The sequence below is a fragment of the Palaemon carinicauda genome, chromosome 28 (genome assembly GCF_036898095.1).
Source record: "Palaemon carinicauda isolate YSFRI2023 chromosome 28, ASM3689809v2, whole genome shotgun sequence".
In the NCBI taxonomy this organism is placed as follows: domain Eukaryota; kingdom Metazoa; phylum Arthropoda; class Malacostraca; order Decapoda; family Palaemonidae; genus Palaemon; species Palaemon carinicauda.
Genome location: NC_090752.1, coordinates 13055544 through 13075653, shown reverse-complemented (window position 1 = coordinate 13075653; position 20110 = coordinate 13055544). Strand labels below are relative to the sequence as shown.

Below are 20110 nucleotides of genomic sequence, written 5' to 3'. Positions count from 1 at the left end.
TTATCTTCGAATTTGTCATTTTACAAAAATTGTCCGTCCATCACCTGTCCCCCTAAAGTCCTGCCTGCAATCAAAAGTGAGGCAGCTCTGTGAGCTGTGAGTAGAGATAGGTGGCTGGGGCACCCCCAACCACCCCCTACTGACCCACAACAGTGAGAAGGAAGGGTTGCCACTTCGCACTTTTTCAGTTTATACGCTGCCTTCCAGCTTTGCCGAAAGATATATCCTATGTAAACAACCACAGGTTTGTATTAGGGAAAAATAAAAATTCTTTCCAAAGTTGTCATGTTCTTGAAAAATGCCAACAACAGAATTTATTTAATAAAGCTTTATTTGTAGTTATCACCATCATCAATATTTTTATATCCTTATTTTTTCTGTGCAAGGTGTACAGTGAAAAAAAAAAAAAACTTCTTTCCACACTGCCCGGAATAACATTGGGCCTGGTCTTCATGTTGTATCTTTTTCTTCCATTATTTTCTGAGAGTTTTGTCCTGCTATTTCCATTATCTTATGCACTGCTGTTATTTTCTTATGAAGTACTCCTCTCCCATCTCAAATCAATACCCTATCATATCAACCTTGGAGAGAAGCCTATTATCTAAATCACACCTATCAACTATTTAATTTGTGATGCAATTTACTCTATATCCTAACAGCTCTTTTTTATAAGCATTGTCTTAATTGTTGTTAGCATTGAAGGTTTTTATATACCGCTAGTATATTATGAAGTGAATCTTGGAAAGTGTATACTGAAATGAATCAGGCTTAGGAAATTTAGCATTGAAAACAATTTATCTTTATAATTTATATTGATTTCCAGTACTGTACTGTAGTGTCTTCCAAAATTCTCCATTAATATAGTTTTTTTTTTTCAGGGTAACTAAAAATGGCAACTCAACGCAAGATATATATTTGTGGAAGTATTAGAGCTGGTCGAGGTGATGTTGAAATTTATGGCCGTATAGTGGAAATGTTGAAGAAGCATGGTACAGTTTTAACACCATTTGTTGCTGATCCAAATCTTACACGTATAGAAGATCGTGGAGGTCTGTACAGAATAGTAGCATGTACATTGCAGTGTTTGTATTTTTTTTTTTATTGCAGAATAGCATGTACAGTGCAGTGTTTGTAATTTTTTCTTATTGCAGAATAGCATGTACATTGCAGTATTTGCAGCCTTTTTTATTTATTTTTCATTGTTGATTTCTGCCATGTAGCAAAGTTCATCATAATCTATAACCTTTGAAGACTAGGTGGTACACTGAAAACATTTGACCCCTTATATCCCCTGCTGAAAAAGTTCAAGTCTTTTGTCTATCTAGCTGCTTGTGTTTGTCATAGTTACCATGTTCTGGCAACTGTTGAAGGTATTATGGTCAAACATGGTATAAAAGTAGACTTGTGTAGTATAGATGTTCTTGAAGGGAAATTCTTGATCTTTCTGTCAGGGTGGCTATCATACCTGTCAAATTTACCTTCCCATTTCAATGCTTACACAACTGAAGAGATCCACTTAAATCTGGTGCAAATGGTGACCATTATTTTTTTATGTGCATGAGTGAGGTTGTATATCCGTTATGCTTGTCTTTTCATTGAATATCGAGTCGAGTAATTTTTTAGGCAATTGAAGAAGAAAAAGACCAATTCTGTTTCTCAAGATTTAAGATGAGCTATATGCAAGCTTGTTTTCTAGACCAAGCCACATATGCATAATATAGTATGATAGGTAATGGGCCCATACCAGAATGCTACCCTGGCAAACACCTGATATTACATTCCTACAGTCACTATGGTGGCCATCAACAACCACTCTTTGCAATCTGTTACTCAAAAATTTAATGATTCTAAGAAATGACCCACCTACTTAACTGTTGGAGTATGGCATGTGGTTTGGCCTAGAAAACAAGCTTGTTGCATATGTAGATGATGCTATTCTCTCTGCATCAATTCCATCTGAGTGTAGATCTGGGATTTTTGAATCCCTTAATAGAGATCTAGCTAAAATTAGTGCATGGTGAAAATTATGGAGTATGAAGTTTAATCTTAACAAAACTCGAAGTAGGTCAAGGTCAGTGGCTCAATATCCGGATCTCAGCATTGATAATAATTCTAACTTTATGACTCTCTTAAAATTTTAGGTGTGATTCTCGACAGCGGGTTTACTTTTGAGAAACACCTAAAGTCTGTCTTCTTCAATTGCAAAAATATTTGGCTTATTTTGAGCCTTAAGATTTTTGGTGATCAATCTATTCTGAAGAAGTGTTTTAATTCTTTCATTCTACCTTGTTTTGAGTATTGTTCTCCTGTTTGGTGTTCAGCTGCTGATTCTCATCATAATTTGTTGGATAGGAACTTACGGTCTATTAAATTTCTTATTCCTGATCTAGATATTAATCTCTGGCACTGTCGTTCAATTAGTTCATTGTGCATGTTGCATAACATTTTTTATAATTCTGACCATCCTTTACATTCAGATCTTCCTGGACATTCCATCCTATTCGTAATACTAGGCATGCAGTTAATTCTAATAGTCAGGCCATCGCCATCATGAAGCTCAATACTGCACAGTACTCTAGAAGTTTTATTCCAGCTGTGACCAAGTTGTGGAATGATCTTCCTAATCGGGTTGAGGAGCCAGTGTCCTCTACTCACTTTCAATCATACTTGGAGTTTAGTCAGGGTTCCGTTTCATGCCCCATAATTTGCACCATGCGCTAATTTTTAAATATCTAACTTAGCCGGTGAATATATAATAGCTGCTACTCAGCGGCTCGACAGAAAACACACTCAAAAACTCGCGAGCGATCGCTATGAAGGTTGCGGGTGTGCCCACCAGTGCCACTATCGGCCAGATACCACTCTTGCATGTAAACAAACCCTTCAATTCTTCTCTGTCGACCTTGACGACAAGACGTATCATTACTCGCTGTAGAACCTGGAGTTTTCTCAACATATTTGGTGAAGTACTTCATTTTGGTTTGAGCTTTCGCAGTACAGGTGTTTTATCTTCAACTTAAATCTTGAACTCGTTTTTGGATAGATTTAATTTTTGATGACTTTGGATTGTTTTTTGGACTTTCCTTGACTTTTAAATGGCCGACCCTTCCCTTAGTACGGAAGTGTGTTTAGGCTTTTAGCAATTATCTTATCACGTTATAAATTAATTATAGATTTCCTCTATATATTTTATATCTCACCCGCCTTTATTAGGCCTCTTCGATTAGCTTTCCATTTATAATAAACATCAAGATAAATTTTAATGATTTGTTTATATGCGACCTTTCCTGAGAGTAGGCGGTCCTAACTTGGAAACCGAAGTTAAAGAACGTTGAGCCCTTTCAATCGTAAATAACTTTTACAGAGCTAATGATTTAAAACTTATTAAATTAATATTTTTTAGTAGATATTTTATGAAAGATTTTCTTTGAATAGTCTTCGTACTGTTTCAAAGATGAACTAACGTTTAGTTTATTTATGCTACGCAGTTTGCGCTCTATCGTTACGATAGAGAGAGAGAGTATCACGGTTTCACTTTGCAGAAAGAGTAAATCGATTCTGACGTTTTGTTCATTCTTCTTTCAAAGCTTAAATGTTTTAAATTCTATTTTAAAGGAACTTTTTAATTGAAAAACCTTTCAGTTTTTTCCTTTGGTCAAATAACCTGTTTTTTTGACGAAACGTAAGTGGGCTCTTCTCTTCGGTGCGAAATCAAGAGAGAGAGAGAGAGAGATAGAGACGGAGGGAGAGAGAGGAGAGAGAACGTTCCGATCTTTTCTCGTCCCAAGCGAGTAACGTTGTTCTCGAGTTACTCTCGTCCCTAGTCTCTGTACGGGGAGAAAGGATAAAACGTTTTTAGTTTTTTATTCTCGTCCCAAGGCACTGTACGGTGAGAGATTGAAAACGTAGTTTTGAATGAACTAGTGTTTAGTCTCTTCCCCAGCCACTGATCTTTTTATTTTAAAATATGTTTACTGTTTTTTTTTTGCTGGTATTAATGTGCTTACATTATACGACTGATTTTGCAATTATAACCTTTTGATGAGGGTAGAATTGCGTGCTTCAGGTAAAAATCAGTTTTATTCATACCTAATGTGAATTGTTAAAAAAATTCGATTTCAGTGAAATAAGTGCAAAACAGAAAATCGTAGTGATAAAGTGATATGGCGCAAAGTGTTATCAGTGTTGCGACCGAGGGTTCGTCTGTTCGTGCCTGTCGTTCGCCTAGTCCGGGACCTCTTGCAAGCTCCCAAGCCCAGGGGAGAAGTAATGTCGTACGACTTATGGGTTCGAGAGGCCTTGATCAGCGAACAGACGTTCCCTCTATGGTATCAGGCGTATCTCACCAAGATCACCCCTACCATAAGGCGAGAGAGACGATTTTCTCCTCGTCATCCGAAGGCTTTTCGCATAAGAAACCGTGGAACAAGGTTTCAAGGCCCTTTAAGCGAAAGTCAGTCCTTTCAGGACAGGTCCAGCGTCCTGGTTTTAACTATTAGGACAGCTCTGACCCTATGCAGTCATCGGAAGACTGCTCGCCGCCTAAACAAAAGCGTAACACAGGCTCCGAGAGTCTTTTTGTAGGCAAGGTTTTGCAGTCACAGACGTTACCCTCGTCTCTTACCGCAACCATTCCCGTTGATCCTAAATGGGTTGTACGGCAAGACATGCAGAATAAGCTTGCCTCCCTTATGGAAGACTATTCTGCCGATAAGTCCGTTGAGCCTAGCCGTTTATCTCATCGAGATCCTGGCCTTCAGCCACCCAAACGTTCCTTTGTGCGTCCTGTTGACGTTGGCGTAGCCAAGTCACGTCAGTCAGGTTGTTTAGAACCACACTCGATGCGGTCTCGTGTGGATTTTCAGCCGCATTTGGACGTTAGGCCACTTGCTGATGCTCCTGTTGACGTTCAGGACGTTCGCCAACCATCGGAGTTGACTTGTTTTGACGCTGAGCGTCAACCTCCGCATTCTAGAGTTGTTTTGACTGCTCAGACTAGGCGGTCAAAGCAGTCTCGAGTGGACGCTGTGCGTCCTCACGCACCTGTTGTTGTTGACAGTTCACAGACTGTCAAGCAGTTACATGACGTTGCGTCCTGGTCCGCTACTAATGCACCAGTGCGTGTGGACTCTGCTTGTAAAGCATTGCCACCACGGTAGGTCTCTCCCTTGCTTGAGACTCGGCTATTGTCGGACAAGGTTCCTTCAGATGAGGAAGTTGCTGTTCCCCCTCCTACTGATATTCCCTTGAGGACTCTGTCAGACGGAGAGGAGCCTAAAGCTGCTTAGCCCTCTATGGACTTTAAATAAATCATACTGATTTTTAAGGATCTTTGTCCGGATCTTTTTGTAACGGCTGCTCCTCGTTCGCCTAAACGTCAGAGTTTACACTAGGCCTAGCTCCTTCGAAGCCGTTGTTTTATAAGCTAGTGCTCTCTCGCTCTTCTAAGAGAGCTTTACGTTTGCTAGGCGACTGGTTTATCACCAGGAGGAGTTTGGGGGAGACAGCCTTTGCTTTCCCTACTTTTAAGCTGGCTTATAGAGCGAGAGTCTGATATGACACTCATAGACTCTCCCTGGCGCCTGGCCATGAGACACTCCAAGAGTTTATGGTCGACTTCAGAACTAGACCATCTCCTGTTAGGAGTCTTTTTTCGAGCGTTTGAAGTTTTGCTTACAATTATGTCATGCATAAACAAGGCTTTCAGGGATGGCTCCAATGATCTGACAGCCACGTTCTCTGCAGGAACAAGTTCCTCAGGGATGGCTCCAATGATCTGGCAGCCATGTTCACTGCAGGAGTACGTAAGAGGCAAGTGCGCTCAATGTGTTCATTGTCAAGACAAACTTCACGATGAAGTCTACCAGGCTGTCTTGACAGCATTAATGGAAGGCATACTTCCACATTCCTATACACCCGGATTCCCAATCGTTTCTGAGGTTTGTTTACAGGAATGTGGGGTACCAGTTTCGAACCCTGTGCTTTGGCCTCAGTCCTGCTCCTCTCGTGTTTACAAGGCTCATGAGGAATGTGGCAAAATCCCTCCATCTATCGGGGATCCGAGCCTCCCTGTACTTGGACGACTGGCTTCTCAGAGCATCGTCCAGTCTTCGCTGTCTGCAGGATCTGCATTGGACGTTGAGTCTGGCCAGGGAGTTGGGACTTTTGGTCAACCTAAAAGTCCCTACTGATCCCATCCCAGATTATTCTATATTTGGGGATGGAGATTCGCAGTCCAGTTTTTTTCGGGCTTTTCCGTCTGCCACCGATTAGAACAAGCCCTGCTCGAAGTCCAACTAATGCTGAAAAGATAACGTTTGTTCAGTCAGGAGTTGGAACAGTCTCGTAGGGACTCTCTCATCCCTGGAGCAGTTTGTCTCACTAGGGAGACTACACCTTCTGCCTCTCCGGTTCCATCTAGCCTCTCACTAGAACTAGGACAAGACGTTAGAGACGGTATCATTCCCAGTCTCCGAACCGGTGAAGGCATGCCTGAAATGGTGGGACAGCAATATCAGTCTGAGAGAGGGACTATCCCTAGCAGTCAAGAACCCAAACCACGCGTTGTTCAGACGCGTCGGATTTGGGTTGGGGTGCGACCCTGGACAGTCGGGAATGCTCGGGTCTGTGGACCTCAAGTCAGAAGAGCATGCACATCAACGGCAAGGAGCTATTAGCAGTCCACTTGGCCTTGATGACATTCGAAAGCTTCTTCGAAACTAAGTGGTAGAGGTCAACTCAGACAACACCACAGCTTTGGCGTACATCTCCAAGCAAGGAGGCACACACTCCTTCACGCTGCTCGAGATCGCAAGGGACCTTCTCTTATGGTCAAGAATTCGAGGCATCTCCCTGTTGACGAGATTCATCCAGGGGGACTTGAACGTCTTGGCAGACTGTCTCAGTCGGAGGGGTCAGGTGATACCCACGGAATGGACCCTCCACAAGGACGTGGGCAAGAGTCTTTGGGCTACTTGGGGGCAACCCACCATAGACCTCTTTGCCTCCTCGTTGACCAAAAGGTTACCAATCTATTGCTCTCCAGTCCTAGATACAGAAGCAATCTACATAGACGCATTTCTACTGGATTGGTCTCTTCTGGACTTATATGCATTCCCACCATTCAAGATAGTCAACAAGGTACTGCAGAAGTTCGCCTCTCACGAAGGGACAAGGTTGACGTTGGTTGCTACCCTCTGGCCCGCGAGAGAGTGGTTCACCGAGGTACTTCAATGGCTGGTAGACTTTCCAAGAAGTCTTCCTCTAAGGGTAGATCTGTTACGTCAGCCCCACGTAAAGAATGTCCATCAAAGCCTCCCCGCTCTTCGTCTGACTTCCTTCAGACTATCGAAAGACTCTCAAGAGCTAGAGGCTTTTCGAAGGAGGCAGCCAGTGCGATTGCAAGAGCTAGGAGAGCTTCTACCATTAGAGTATACCAGTCGAAGTGGGAAGTCTTTCGAGACTGGTGCAAGTCAGCATCTGTGTCCTCGTCCAGTACCTCTGTAGCCCAAATTGCAGATTTTCTTTTACATCTGAGAAAGGTTCGCTCCCTTTCAGCTCCCACGATTAAGGGCTATAGGAGCATGTTGGCTTCGGTCTTTCGACATAGAGGCTTAGATCTTTCCAACAATAAAGATCTCCAAGATCTCCTTAAGTCTTTCGAGACCTCTAAGGAACGTCGTTTGGCAACTCCTGGATGGAACTTAGACGTGGTCCTAAGGTTCCTCATGTCAGACAGGTTTGAGCCATTACATTCAGCCTCCCTGAAGGATCTCACCCTCAAGACACTTTTCCTAGTGTGCTTGGCTTCGGCTAAAAGGGTCAGTGAACTTCATGCCTTCAGTAAGAACATCGGCTTTTCTACAGAAAAAAGCCACTTGTTCACTTCAACTTGGTTTCCTGGCCAAAAAATGAACTGCCTTCTCGTCCTTGGCCTAAATCTTTTGATATTCCTTGCTTATCAGAGATAGTAGGCAACAAACTGGAAAGAGTATTATGTCCTGTTAGAGCTCTTAAGTTCTATTTAGCTCGTACTAAGTCATTACGAGGTAAATCTGAGGCATTATGGTGCTCAGTTAAGAAACCATCATTGCCTATGTCAAAGAATGCTTTGTCATATTTTATCAGATTTTTTAATACGAGAAGCTCATTCTCACTTGAATGAGAAAGACCGATGTTTGCTTAAGGTTAAGACGCACGGAGTTAGATCTATAGCAACCTCCGTGGCCTTCAAGCAAAATAAATCTCTGCAAAGTATTATGGACGCGACTTTTTGGAGAAGCAAGTCAGTGTTCGCGTCATTTTACTTAAAAGATGTCCAGACTCTTTACGAGGACTGCTACACACTGGGTCCATTCGTTGCAGCGAGTGCAGTAGTGGGTGAGGGTTCTACCACTACATTACCCTAATTCCAATATCCTTTTTAATCTGTCTCTTGAAATGTTTTTTAATCTTGTTTTTTGGGATGTACGGAAGGCTAAGAAGCCTTTCGCATCCTTGTTGATTTGGCGGGTGGTCAAAGTCATTTCTTGAGAGCGCCCAGATTAGGGTTTGATGAGGTCCTGTTGTATGGGTTGCAGCCCTTGATACTTCAGCTCCTGGGAGTCTTTCAGCATCCTAAGAGGATCGCTGGGCTTCGTGAGGAAGACAGACTTATAAGGCAGAGTAATCGTCTAAGTCAACTTCCTTACCAGGTACCTATATATTTTGGTTTTGTTATATTGATAACTGTCAAAAACTCTTAGCTTATACGCTGTAAACTTAATTAACTCTGGTCTCTACCCACCGCCTTGGGTGTGAATCAGCTATTATATATTCACCGGCTAAGTTAAATATTTAAAAATGATATTTTAATTATAAAATAAATTTTTGAATATACTTACCCGGTGAATATATAAATTAAAGGCCCTCCCTTCCTCCCCAATAGAGACGCAGCGGGACGAGAAGAATTGAAAGGTTTGTTTACATGCAAGAGTGGTATCTGGCCGATAGTGGCGCTGGTGGGCACACCCGCAACCTTCATAGCGATCGCTCGCGAGTTTTTGAGTGTGTTTTCTGTCGAGCCGCTGAGTAGCAGCTATTATATATTCACCGGGTAAGTATATTCAAAAATTTATTTTATAATTAAAATATCATTTTAAATATAAAACTTACCCGCTGGTTATATAAAGAGCTGAAGTCCCCTGATGCCTTGGCAGAAATTAAAATTCTCGCGCTATCAAAGATACGGCAGGTGTACACCCGCACCCTAGCGGTAGCTCAGGTGGAACAACACACCAACTTCAGTTCTTCTTCTGCCACCATAGCTGGCTGACATATTGAAGTTCGCTCTCGTGGTTTTACTCTTTTGGGAAGTTGTTTGGTGATGTACAACGTTCTTTTCTGAGTTTAAGCTATCGTTAATTGTTTTCTCTTTTTTCTAATCTTGAAATCTTTTTGTTTGAGGTTATCTTTATTAATATTTCCCTTATTTTTTGCTCGTCGGTCTTTCACGTAACCATTCAAAATGGCCGACTCCTCCCCTGCTTTACGTAGGTGTGTTAGTGAAGGGTGTCGTACTCGACTTCCTAAAGGATCTATTGATCCTCATAATATTTGTGTGAAATGTAGGGGTAAATTTTCTTCATTTGATGATAGATGTAATGAGTGTCTTTCTTTAACTGATGATGATTTTGTAACATACGATCGTTATGTTAGGAGACTAGAGAGGGATAGAGTTAGGCGTAGTTCTTCACGATCTGTGGATAGAGCCTTACCTAATGTTAATGTTCCTAATCCTATTCCTTCCCCCGTGGTGGTAGATCAGGAACCTACTATGAAAGACATGTTTATCGCTATTTTGACTCTTGGTGAGAAAATGAGTCCTTAGTGGCAGATAGAAATACGATTTTTTCCGAGTTAAAGGTACTGTAAAACCGTGATTCTGTCGGAACTGTGGAAAGTGTTTCGGTGTCTGATGTTAGTGTACCGAAAAGTCTTGACTCTCTCGGTAATGTGAAAAGTGTTTCTAATGTGTTTAGTGTTGCGGAGGGTGCGTCTGCATGATCTTGTCGCTCACCTAGCCTAAGACCTCTTTCGAGCTCTCGAACCCATGGGAGAAGTAATGTCGAACTGCTTAAGGGAACGAGAAGTGTCATCAATCGTGCAGACGTCCCCTCGAACGTTCCTGTTGCCGTAGCTCAGGCCGTTCACCCTCATCGTAGGAAAGGTGAGGTTCATGCGTTATCCCCGTCTTCCGTTGAAAGGTTCGGGAAGTGAGATCTGGCGTCGCGCGTCAAGACCGATTAAACGGACGCATGAAGTTTCTCAGCGTCAGGAATCGCCTGTGCGTCCAGGATGTAGTTCGTGGGACTCACCGGAACGTTTCCGTTCTCCCATCACTTGCACTCCGGCTAAACGTCCAGATCACCGTGTTCGTGTGGATAAGATTCCTTCCGATTCAGACCTTGTTACGATTCATGCTCCCCCTCTTCCTTCAGATTGGCTTTCTTCTCCCGAAATACGTGGTGACGTTGGATCGAATATTCCTTTAGGGAGTTCTGTAGATCCTAAATGGTCTATGTTTGTGACTATGAAGGAACAACTCTTGTCGTTGATGGATTCTTTTCAACCAGGTGTTGGCAGTATGTCTGGGCGTCAGGCGGCAGACCAGTTATCGCACAGGCGTTCGATGGTCTCTGGTGCTGACGAGTTATCGCTTAGGCGGTCTCCCATTCATAGTGTTCAACACCAGGTTGATTTTGATGAGTCACGTCAGAGAAGTTTGGTTGACCGGTTTTCGCCTTCTGGTCGTGTGGAGGAACATCGGTGTCGACAAGTGGACGAGACGCGTCAACGTTTTGAAGTAGTGGATCGCCCGTGTCAACAACTTGTGGACGTGTCGCGTCAAAACATCGATTCTCAGCGTCGACATCTTGACAGCTTTGATCGTTCGCGTCAACAGTTTTCGGACTCTACGCGTCCACTCAGCAATCTTCGGCAGTTGCCTTCTGAGTCCAAGCGTCAATCTGGTCAACAGCAGCCGGATCCTAAGCGGTCTCGGCAGTTGTTAGTTGACGAAGGTCGTCTACCCTTCCATGTTTCACGTCAATCTACTTCGACCTCTCCCCGTCAGTTGGATGCAGATATTGGCTTTGTCAGGCAATCCCATCCAGACTTTGTTCCTTCGGTTCAGGCTGCAGCAGTTGCTGCACTGCCAGAAGACGAACTTGAGGAAAAGTCGGATGTGGACGATCCTATTGAGGAAGTCTCTGAGAATGAGGAGGAGAAGCATTATCAACATGCTGTTGATCTTCGCAAGTTTATGTTGATTCTCACTGGAATTTTCCCGGATCAGTTTACTCCTGTGGCCCCTCATTCTCTGCCTCCTAAGTTCATCTTAGGGAAAGCTACCAAAGTTCCAGTTTATACCAAGATGGTTCTTTCTCGATCCTCTAAACAGGCCTTGAAATTAATGAGTTCCTGGTTGGACTCTAAGAAATCTTTTGGCAAGACGGCCTTTGCGTTTCCACCCGCTAGGTTGGCTTCTAAATCTAGTGTGTGGTATGAGACTGGTGAAGTGTTGGGCTTGAGTTTTCCTTCGTCTGCCCAAGGGGATTTCTCAAGTTTAGTAGATGCTTCTCGTCGTCTTGCCTTAAGGAAAACGAATATTTGGTGGTCTATTCCAGAGTTCGATCATTTGCGTAAAGGTCTGTTCAGGGCCTTCGAGGTGTTTAATTTCTTAGACTGGGCTCTGGGGGCTTTGAGTAAGAGGGTTTCAGATATGACGGATACGGACACTAGTGGACTGGTTCATTTGATGTCCTGCCTGGACAAAGGTGTGAGGGATGGCTCCAACGAGCTAGCTGCCTTGTTCACGGCTGGAATCCTCAAGAAAAGGGCCACGATGTGCTCTTTTCTCTCTGCAGGAGTGTCTCCCTACCAGAAAACGGGCCTTCTTTTCGCTCCATTGGCTAATACCTTATTTCCGCAAGAGTTGGTAGGCGAAGTGGCCACTGCTCTCACGCAGAAGGCCACGCATGACTTAGTTACTAATACGACAAGGAAAGTTTTGCCGTCGACGTTTTCCTCTCGTAAGCCTAAGGAATCCTCTTCTGGTTTTCGACCTTAGCAGTCCTTTCGTGGGAAATCCTCTGGAAGGGGCTCTTTCAAACCAGAAGGAAGGAAACCTAGAGGCAGAGGGGGCAAGTCCGGCCGAGGTAAAGTCTGACTGCCCTTTCCTTCAGACAGCAGTGGGTGCCAGGTTGACTCACTTCTGGGAGGCTTGGGAGAGAAATGGAGCGGACCCCTGGTCCGTCCAAGTGTTAAAGGAGGGTTACAAGATCCCCTTCCTGGCAAGTCCTCCTTTAGTCACAGATCCGGTGGATCTTTCGCCCAAATACAGAGAGGGACCGAAGAAGCAAGCCATGCGTCTTCAGACGTCTCTTTTATTAGAGAAGCAGGCAATAGAGGAAGTGCAGGATGTAACGTCTCCGGGGTTTTACAACCGCCTTTTCCTAGTACCCAAGAGTTCCGGGGAGTGGAGACCGATTCTGAACGTAAGTGTGCTAAATGGTTACGTCCAAAATTCGACGTTCACTATGGAAACTCAGAAGACAGTTCTGGCGGCTTTGAGGAAGGATGATTGGATGGTCTCTATAGATCTTCAGGACGCCTATTTCCACCTTCCGATTCATCCCAGCTGCAGACGTTATCTGAGGTTCATGGACGGAAACAAGGTCTTCCAGTTCAGGGCTCTTTGTTTCGGACTCTGCACGGCTCCTCTATTGTTTACCAAGATCGTGCTGAATGTGGCAAGCATGCTGCATTCGAGGGGAATTAGAGCCCCTCTGTATCTGGACGATTGGCTGATAAGAGCCTCCTCAGCCGATTGTTGTTTGAAGGACCTCAAAATGACTTTGGATCTCTCCAGAGAACTGGGCCTCCTGGTGAGCTCGAAAAAATCGCAACTGACTCCATCCCAGGAGATTCTTTATTTGGGGATGGAGATTCACAGTCGGAGTTTTCGGGCTTTTCCGTCGTCGGTGAGAATTCAGGCAGCCCTCCTAAAAGTCCAAACTTTCCTGAAGATACTTGATGAAATGAAGAAAATTGGCCCCATAAGCTGATTGGGGATGTGTATAATGTGGGGTAAGTGGCGGTGGCAACTGGTTCTCTTCTTCACCAGTTAATCCACCTAGAGCTCCAACACTCAGATTAAATTCTTCCTTTACCTCTGCTTTTCGTATATCAGTAGATTCCTCGTGAAATTTCAATTCAGACATGGTTTATTAAAAAGTTACATTAACACAGTAAGAATGGATATATAAGAAATAAAAGTTTCTTCTTTTAAGATATGCAGAAATTATATAATTCTTACTAATATGGGCACATATTGCTAAGTGTAGAGGTACGGTACAGGTTGGGTGGGGGAGGAGTCTGTCCACATAATAATGCAATGGATAAGTATGCATAGTAACTTGATAATATGATACATATACATACAGGAATACATAGGGGATGTATTTATTTAGAAGAGACATATAGTAAGTGATACATAATACATTACTTAAGGTATGAATGATATATGTTAACGTCGGTTAATGTAACGGTCTTTCATTTTATGTCTACAGTTTATTTCTTTATTTCTTTTCCTCACTGGGCTATTTTTCCTTGTTGGAGCCCTTAGGCTTATAGCATCCTGCTTTTCCAACTGGGGTTGTACCTCATCTATTAATGATGATAATAATAATGAAGTAAAAAAAAAATGCAATGATATAGTATTGGTTTATATGATAATACAGCTGGAATTTTTATCTAATGTAGTGCAGATAAACTTGTAAATGGTTTACTTTATATATTTTTAAAAGAAAATAATGGTGACCACAATAGTCACATTTGTTTAGTTTATAGAATTTGTATGGTATGAAAATATATTTCCAGAGACTTTCTCATTGGCTGTGGGGACAAAATAGGTGTAGCTATTTTGAGTTCACCAAAGTGCAAGGAAATTGAATAAAACATTTTTCTTTTATAACATCAGATGGGGCTTATGGAGTCCTTCACTGTTATTTAGAGGTAGTCTTAATTCTCAAATAGTACTGTAGATCCAGATATTGGTAGAGACTCCATGGAACTGCCCTGACCCTTGCAATAATAATGTTGATGTTTTGATTTTGTGGCTTTTACATTAATCCTGGTTTTGTACAAAGCTCTGTACACATTAGTGATGCTTTCTAATCTTTTCAGGAGAGGCAAAAACTGACAGAGATTTATGATAGGGATATGCGACTCTTGACAGAATGTGATAGTAAGTTTTGTGTTTATCATATTTATTCTTAGGTGTTGTAGGTTCAGTCTACTTTGCATTATAGTATTTATTTTTGGGCTCAGGCCATGTCGTCCTGATGGAAGTTTCTATTAGGTAGCTTTCTAGGGTATATTTGACTACAGTGATATTCCCAGAGAATTTTACCTTAAGGTATCCAGAATTCTAACTCCTGGAGCGAATATCCCTAAATAATCTCACAGGGATATTGCATAATATCAGAGGACGTATTCTTGACACGTCACATAGCTATCTTCACCCCAAACAGTATTAACGCTTCAAGGGGGTATAGTGACAAGAATCTGAAACGAGAATGAAAAGAGAGCCGCTCATAAGGCATCTCTCCTATTCCGTTTCCAGTGTGTATCTGATGAAGGCGGTAGCGCCCTCTTTATTCCTTTTCGTGTAGCTCTACAACTCTGTGTTTTCCCTTGTGTTCTCCCGTTATTTTGGATTTAATTCAACATTTTGATGACTTCTCCGGCCTCTTCTGCCTCTGGAAAGTTGAGTATTATCTTTACTATGTATAAATGTAAGCTCTTGTCGTTTTGAATTAAATCAAAAGTGATTTTAACGTAAACAAGAGCTGTTGCCTACCGGAGGCATCCTGGATGCTATCGCTCGCTCTTATGGGTCATTTAGCTTGCTAGAGCGACGTTCCCTGTTTGTTTTGCTTTAATAATTTAGCTATTTAGCTCCGCTAGGAATGCTTATATTATACCGTCAGTTTTTAGCTCGGTGATTTCGACAAGGGTCGAGGTACCGATCTTGCCCTTCGTGAGGCTTCGTAGCCTAGACGTCTGGCACTAGTACTTTCATGCATGATATAAGTTTTTCCAAATGTTATATTATTGAAGCTATAGGCAAATATTTTATACATGTAAGATATTGTTGAATGTTTTTTCCAAGATTGTATACGAGAGAGTTTTGGTGATTTAGGTAATCGATTCTCATCTTACCTAGTCTAGTATTCTAGGTACAGTAGTATATTTTCGCACATCCCCGATTGTTCTTTTCTCCTCCGGAGGCTAAGTTCAATCCCTCTCTCCCTCTGTAAGCCTTCGGCTTAATCCTAGTGGTTCTATCTGTATAATAATTCAGGTATAACTATTCTAGGATATGTCTGTCCTGACCTGATAACCAGAGTGACTGGTTTTTTGGGTTAGGGCAGAACATCAGAGTTTCTAGTCTGGTCTGCTTCTTCCTAGCATAGAGAATGAGTCTCCTTTGCTAGGTTAGGGGCGGACACAGGAAGCTTTGCTTCCCTAGTCCATGTTGGAAGGATTCTGTAAGAGACGATTCCTTCCTTTAGTGCCCTAGCAGACTGTCCTGTGTTGTTTTTCTCGGGCGGGAGAATGAGTTTTCTCTGTTGCCCGGCGAAATAACTTCACCTAACTTTGTTCTGGTTGGGAGGAGGATAGCAAGTATTGCCAGTCTTCCTCCCTAATAGACAACTCTTGGTTAGGATGAGCTTCCCTAACGGCCGAGTGTGTCTCCTGCTAGAACAAAGTCTATAGGACCCTTATCCCTTCCCCACCTCTTTTCTTTTATTTTCTTTTGGCTGCAGTCCTACTTCCGTACCTAGTATAGGTTAGGATGGAGGACAGGCTCAGCTCTCTGCCGGCTGGCACTACGTGTCGGCCGGCAGAGACCCTTTATTCTTTGCAGAGTGAACCCCAGACCTCCCTTGGTCTCCCTTCCTTGTCTGCCGGTAGAGCCCGGCAGGCTATGGATTCTTTGGAAGCCTAAATGTTACATTCTCCCCTTCCATAAGTTCACTCTTTCTGGATGGAAGGTCGTATGGCAATGCCGCCTTATAACCTTACATCCATACTGTTTCTCTGACTATTGTGTTGCACCCCTAACCCGGCTGCCGGCTTAACAGCCGACAGCCGGGCAGGTGGAGGTTCTCTGGTTCTTGGCTACTGTCGGTGGGCATGGGTTTTATCACCTTTGCCTGCCGTCAGTGGAAACACAGCCTGAATCTGCTGGCCACTACGATTAGCGGCCGGCAGCCGGGTATTAGTGTTTTCAGCCGTCGGCTGGCAATGATTGCCGGCCGGCACACAGTCACGAATCAGTGGGCTGCCGCCTATTAGTTAAAGATAGTTTGTTTTTGAACTATACAGGGGTAGTTGCCGGCACGTACCGGCGCATGCTAGCCGGCACAACAGCTTGCGATGTACAGTAGTTGCTGTATTCGTAGTGTAGTACACACTGCATTAGCAGAAACTGCGGTACAGAGCTTGTGATAACACTAAAAAAGTTCTTCTTCATACTTAATGTTATCTTGTACAGCCTTTTGTTGAGACTGTACAATATATAGAAAGGAAGTTCTTTCTGTATTCTTTCTATCCCTTATATTAAAACTTTATCTCAAGGTGTGAACTACACCTTAAATTTCTGTTTAGGAAATTACATTAGGTATTCTAGAATAGAATTAACCTTAGTTTTAATATCTCGGAGGTTTCAGCAATTAACTGGACAGGAAATACAAGTATGTGTCTTTCCTTCTTTCTTTTATAGCTTTTCTATATAAGCTAAATGTCTCAATATAAGTGAAAGCCTTCACTTGATACTCATGGATTTTTCTTCTCTCTACAGGAGGACCATCCGAAGTGCGGGAGTGTGTTCTGTAATGTCCACAGTAAGAACTTCTGTGGACATCAAAATTGTAGGAGGCACGCAGCATGCGCAGCCTCCAGAGGTGATCTCCGCTATTGGGACCCTCAGGTTTGTACAGTTTGTTCTAACCTGATTACCGAGGCTTTTGACGATCCTAAGTCAACGGAGTCAAGGGATGCTGCCAGGGAAACGTTACGATCCTGGGTGAGGGGTTTTCAGAAAAACACCTCAGGTCCCTACCTTCCAAATGAGAAGATGAGGGCCTACCTTTTCCCTAAAGCATCGGCTGATGCAATCATCCCCCAGCCTCAGATGGAGATACCAATTGCCCAGAATCCGGTAGATTCTGAAGTCTCAGCCACCCTTCAAGACATCCAATTGGATGATAGGATGCCAGAGGTGTCGGATTCTACTGAGAAGGTCAGGAGGAGGAGCTGTTCCAGGCTCCTCAAGTAGAAGAGGAAGAAATCGACGAAGTGTCGGTTACATCGGTTCTGGACCCAGAACCTATTCCGTCTACATCGTCTGCTATCCCAGATGAACTGGGAAGGACTCTTTCTTCCATTGTTGAGATGATCCAACAAATTCAAAGGAAGAATGATGAGAAGGAAGCTGCAATGAAACTGGAGATACGTAGACTTGCAGCATCACATGGGCCCCAGAAGCGGCTCAGCGTGAAGGATCTTCCTTTGTGCTCGGATACCAATCCTTGGAGGTATGCCGAACACATGCCAATGACAACTGGAAGAAGTGGAATTTTGGCCCAACAAAGATTCTTATCCGGACTGCTATGTCCGTCTTAGGAATGAGCCAGCCTCAAAGGAGTTGACGGAGCCGAAGGAGGTCATAGTTTTTTACCATAGTAAAGCTCAGACGTTACTAGCGAGCTCGATGAAAGAGAGGGGCTTCACTAACTCAAAGGTGCCCGCCTTGAGTAAGAAGCTTCCCTCCTTTGTAGCCTGTCCTACCAGAGCCTTTCCCTTCTTGGAAAAGGGATGTAAGGCAGCCTTAAAGGCGGTGGAGGCAGGGAAACCATATCCCTCCTTGGAGGAGTGCAAGCCGTTATCTCTGACCTTGCCCTTGGACCAAGAAGACTGGAAGGACGTACACCTTACCTTCTCAGTCGGGAAGCTGGAAGCTGATATTGCTGAACGCCTGTTCGGTAAGGCACTTCCAAAACTGTCGGAGGTTCTCTTGCGTAGAGAGCAAGAGACAAAGGAAAGACTTGCGGCATCGATGTCATCGCAAACGACACTAGAAACGATGGCAAGTGACCCCAAAATCCAGGACATGGTCATGGTTGTGGCCAAAACCCATCTGGCCACAGTTACGAAGGATTTCTATAGCTTTATTAAAGCTAGGAGAGCCTGTAGAGAGTTCGTGTTCGCCTCGGCTGCGGTGAGGCACGAACCGAGGAAACTGATCTCCTTTCGTAGCCTATTTGGGGTAAAGACCTCTTTCCCAATGAAGTGGTTAGAGGTAGTAGACAAGGCCGCCACAGAGAATAGGAACCCTCTCAAAAAGTGGGGCTTAGATCTCAAGAGAAAGTCTTCTCCGGATGAGGGACCCCAACCCAAGAGGAAGACGAAAAGGCCTTGGCCATCCTCTCGGCCGGCTAAACCCTACCGACAGCAACAACAACAACTTCCTGTGACTGCGGTGCCTCAGATAGTGGCACAACCTCCAACCACGTACCAGCTGGTACCTCAACAAGTGGCGACACAGTCGCCAGTTTTTAACCCAGCCTTCGAAAGGCAGACTTCTTCCTTTCGTTCGAGAGCTAGAGGAACAGCCAGAGGTTCTTATAGACACCCTTCTAGAGGAAGGGGATACAGGGGAGGGTATTTAGGGATCGCTGGACCTTCGATCCCTGGGCCCACAGCCTAATTAAATATGGACTAGGTTGGAGCTGGAGCAGTCCTCCACCTCAATTTCCTCAATTCTTCTAACACTCATCCCCCGTTCTGGAAGAATATGTCCGAGAACTCTTAGACAAAAGAGTAATCCGGAAAGTTAAGTCCATAAAATTCCAAGGAAGGCTGTTTTGTGTTCCAAAGAAGGACTCCGAAAAACTCAGAATTATTCTAGACTTGTCGCCACTCAACAAGTTCATAGTGAACTACAAGTTCAGAATGCTCACGCTTCAGCACATAAGGACCCTACTGCCCAGAAGGGCATATACTGTCTCTATAGACTTGTCTGACGCTTATTGGCACGTTCCAATTAATCGTTACCTCTCCTCCTACCTAGGCTTCAAGTTACATAGAAAACTTTACGCCTTCAGAGCCATGCCTTTCGGGCTAAACATAGCCCCAAGGATTTTCACGAAGCTCGCGAACGCAGCCGTCCATCAATTACGCCTAAAGGGGGTCCAAGTAGTAGCCTACTTGGACGACTGGCTGGTGTGGGCAGCATCCAAGACAGAATGCATGTAAGCTTCTAAGATAGGGATCCAGTTGCTGGAACATCTGAGATTCAAGATCAACATCAATAGTCTCTTCTTTCTCCAGCTCAAAAATTTCAGTGGTTGGGAATCCACTGGAATTTGGAGTCACATCGGCTTTCCATTCCTAGTAAGAAGAGGGAAGAAATAGCAGGATCTGTCAAGAGACTATTGAAATCTAAACGGATATCAAGACGCGATCAGGAGAGAGTGCTGGGCTCTCTACAGTTTGCTTCGATAACAGATCCAATGCTAAGAGCACAGCTTAAGGATGCAACAGGAGTCTGGAGAAAATATGCATCAAACGCACGAAGAGATCTAATAAGACCACTACGACTGGACTGCGAACGCTTCTCAAGCCGTGGTCCAATGCCAAGCAATTGAAGAAATCAATACTTCTTCAACCTCCTCCCCCGTCAGTAACTATCCACACAGACGCTTCAAAGGAAGGCTGGGGAGGCCACTGTCATCAGATGAGAGTCCAAGGAGCTTGGTCCAATCTTTTCAAGTCATTTCACATCAACTTTCTAGAAGCCATGGCAGTACTTCTGACACTGAAGAAAGTTTTTCCTCACCACTCGACCCACATAAGACTGGTTCTAGACAGTGAGGTGGTAGTGAGATGCCTGAATCGACAAGGGTCGAGGTCATCTCAAATTAACCAAGTGATGTTGGCCATATTCCGTTTGGCGGAAAGGAAGAAATGGCACCTGTCAGCAGTTCACATTCAAGGGTTC

The 20110-nt window shown here is 43.7% G+C and overlaps 2 protein-coding genes across 2 annotated transcripts in view; both read left to right on the top strand.

The window, feature by feature from the left end:
• The window catches only part of LOC137621408 (protein tincar-like), a 414290-nt gene that overhangs the window by 211153 nt on the left and 183027 nt on the right, over positions 1 to 20110 (top strand).
• LOC137621465 (5-hydroxymethyl-dUMP N-hydrolase-like) overlaps positions 1 to 20110 on the top strand; it is an 83369-nt gene that overhangs the window by 26131 nt on the left and 37128 nt on the right. Inside the window, 2 exon segments of the mRNA XM_068351794.1 lie at positions 879 to 1063; positions 14227 to 14287. Coding sequence (XP_068207895.1) covers positions 890 to 1063; positions 14227 to 14287 — 235 coding nt within the window. The 5' untranslated portion in view covers positions 879 to 889.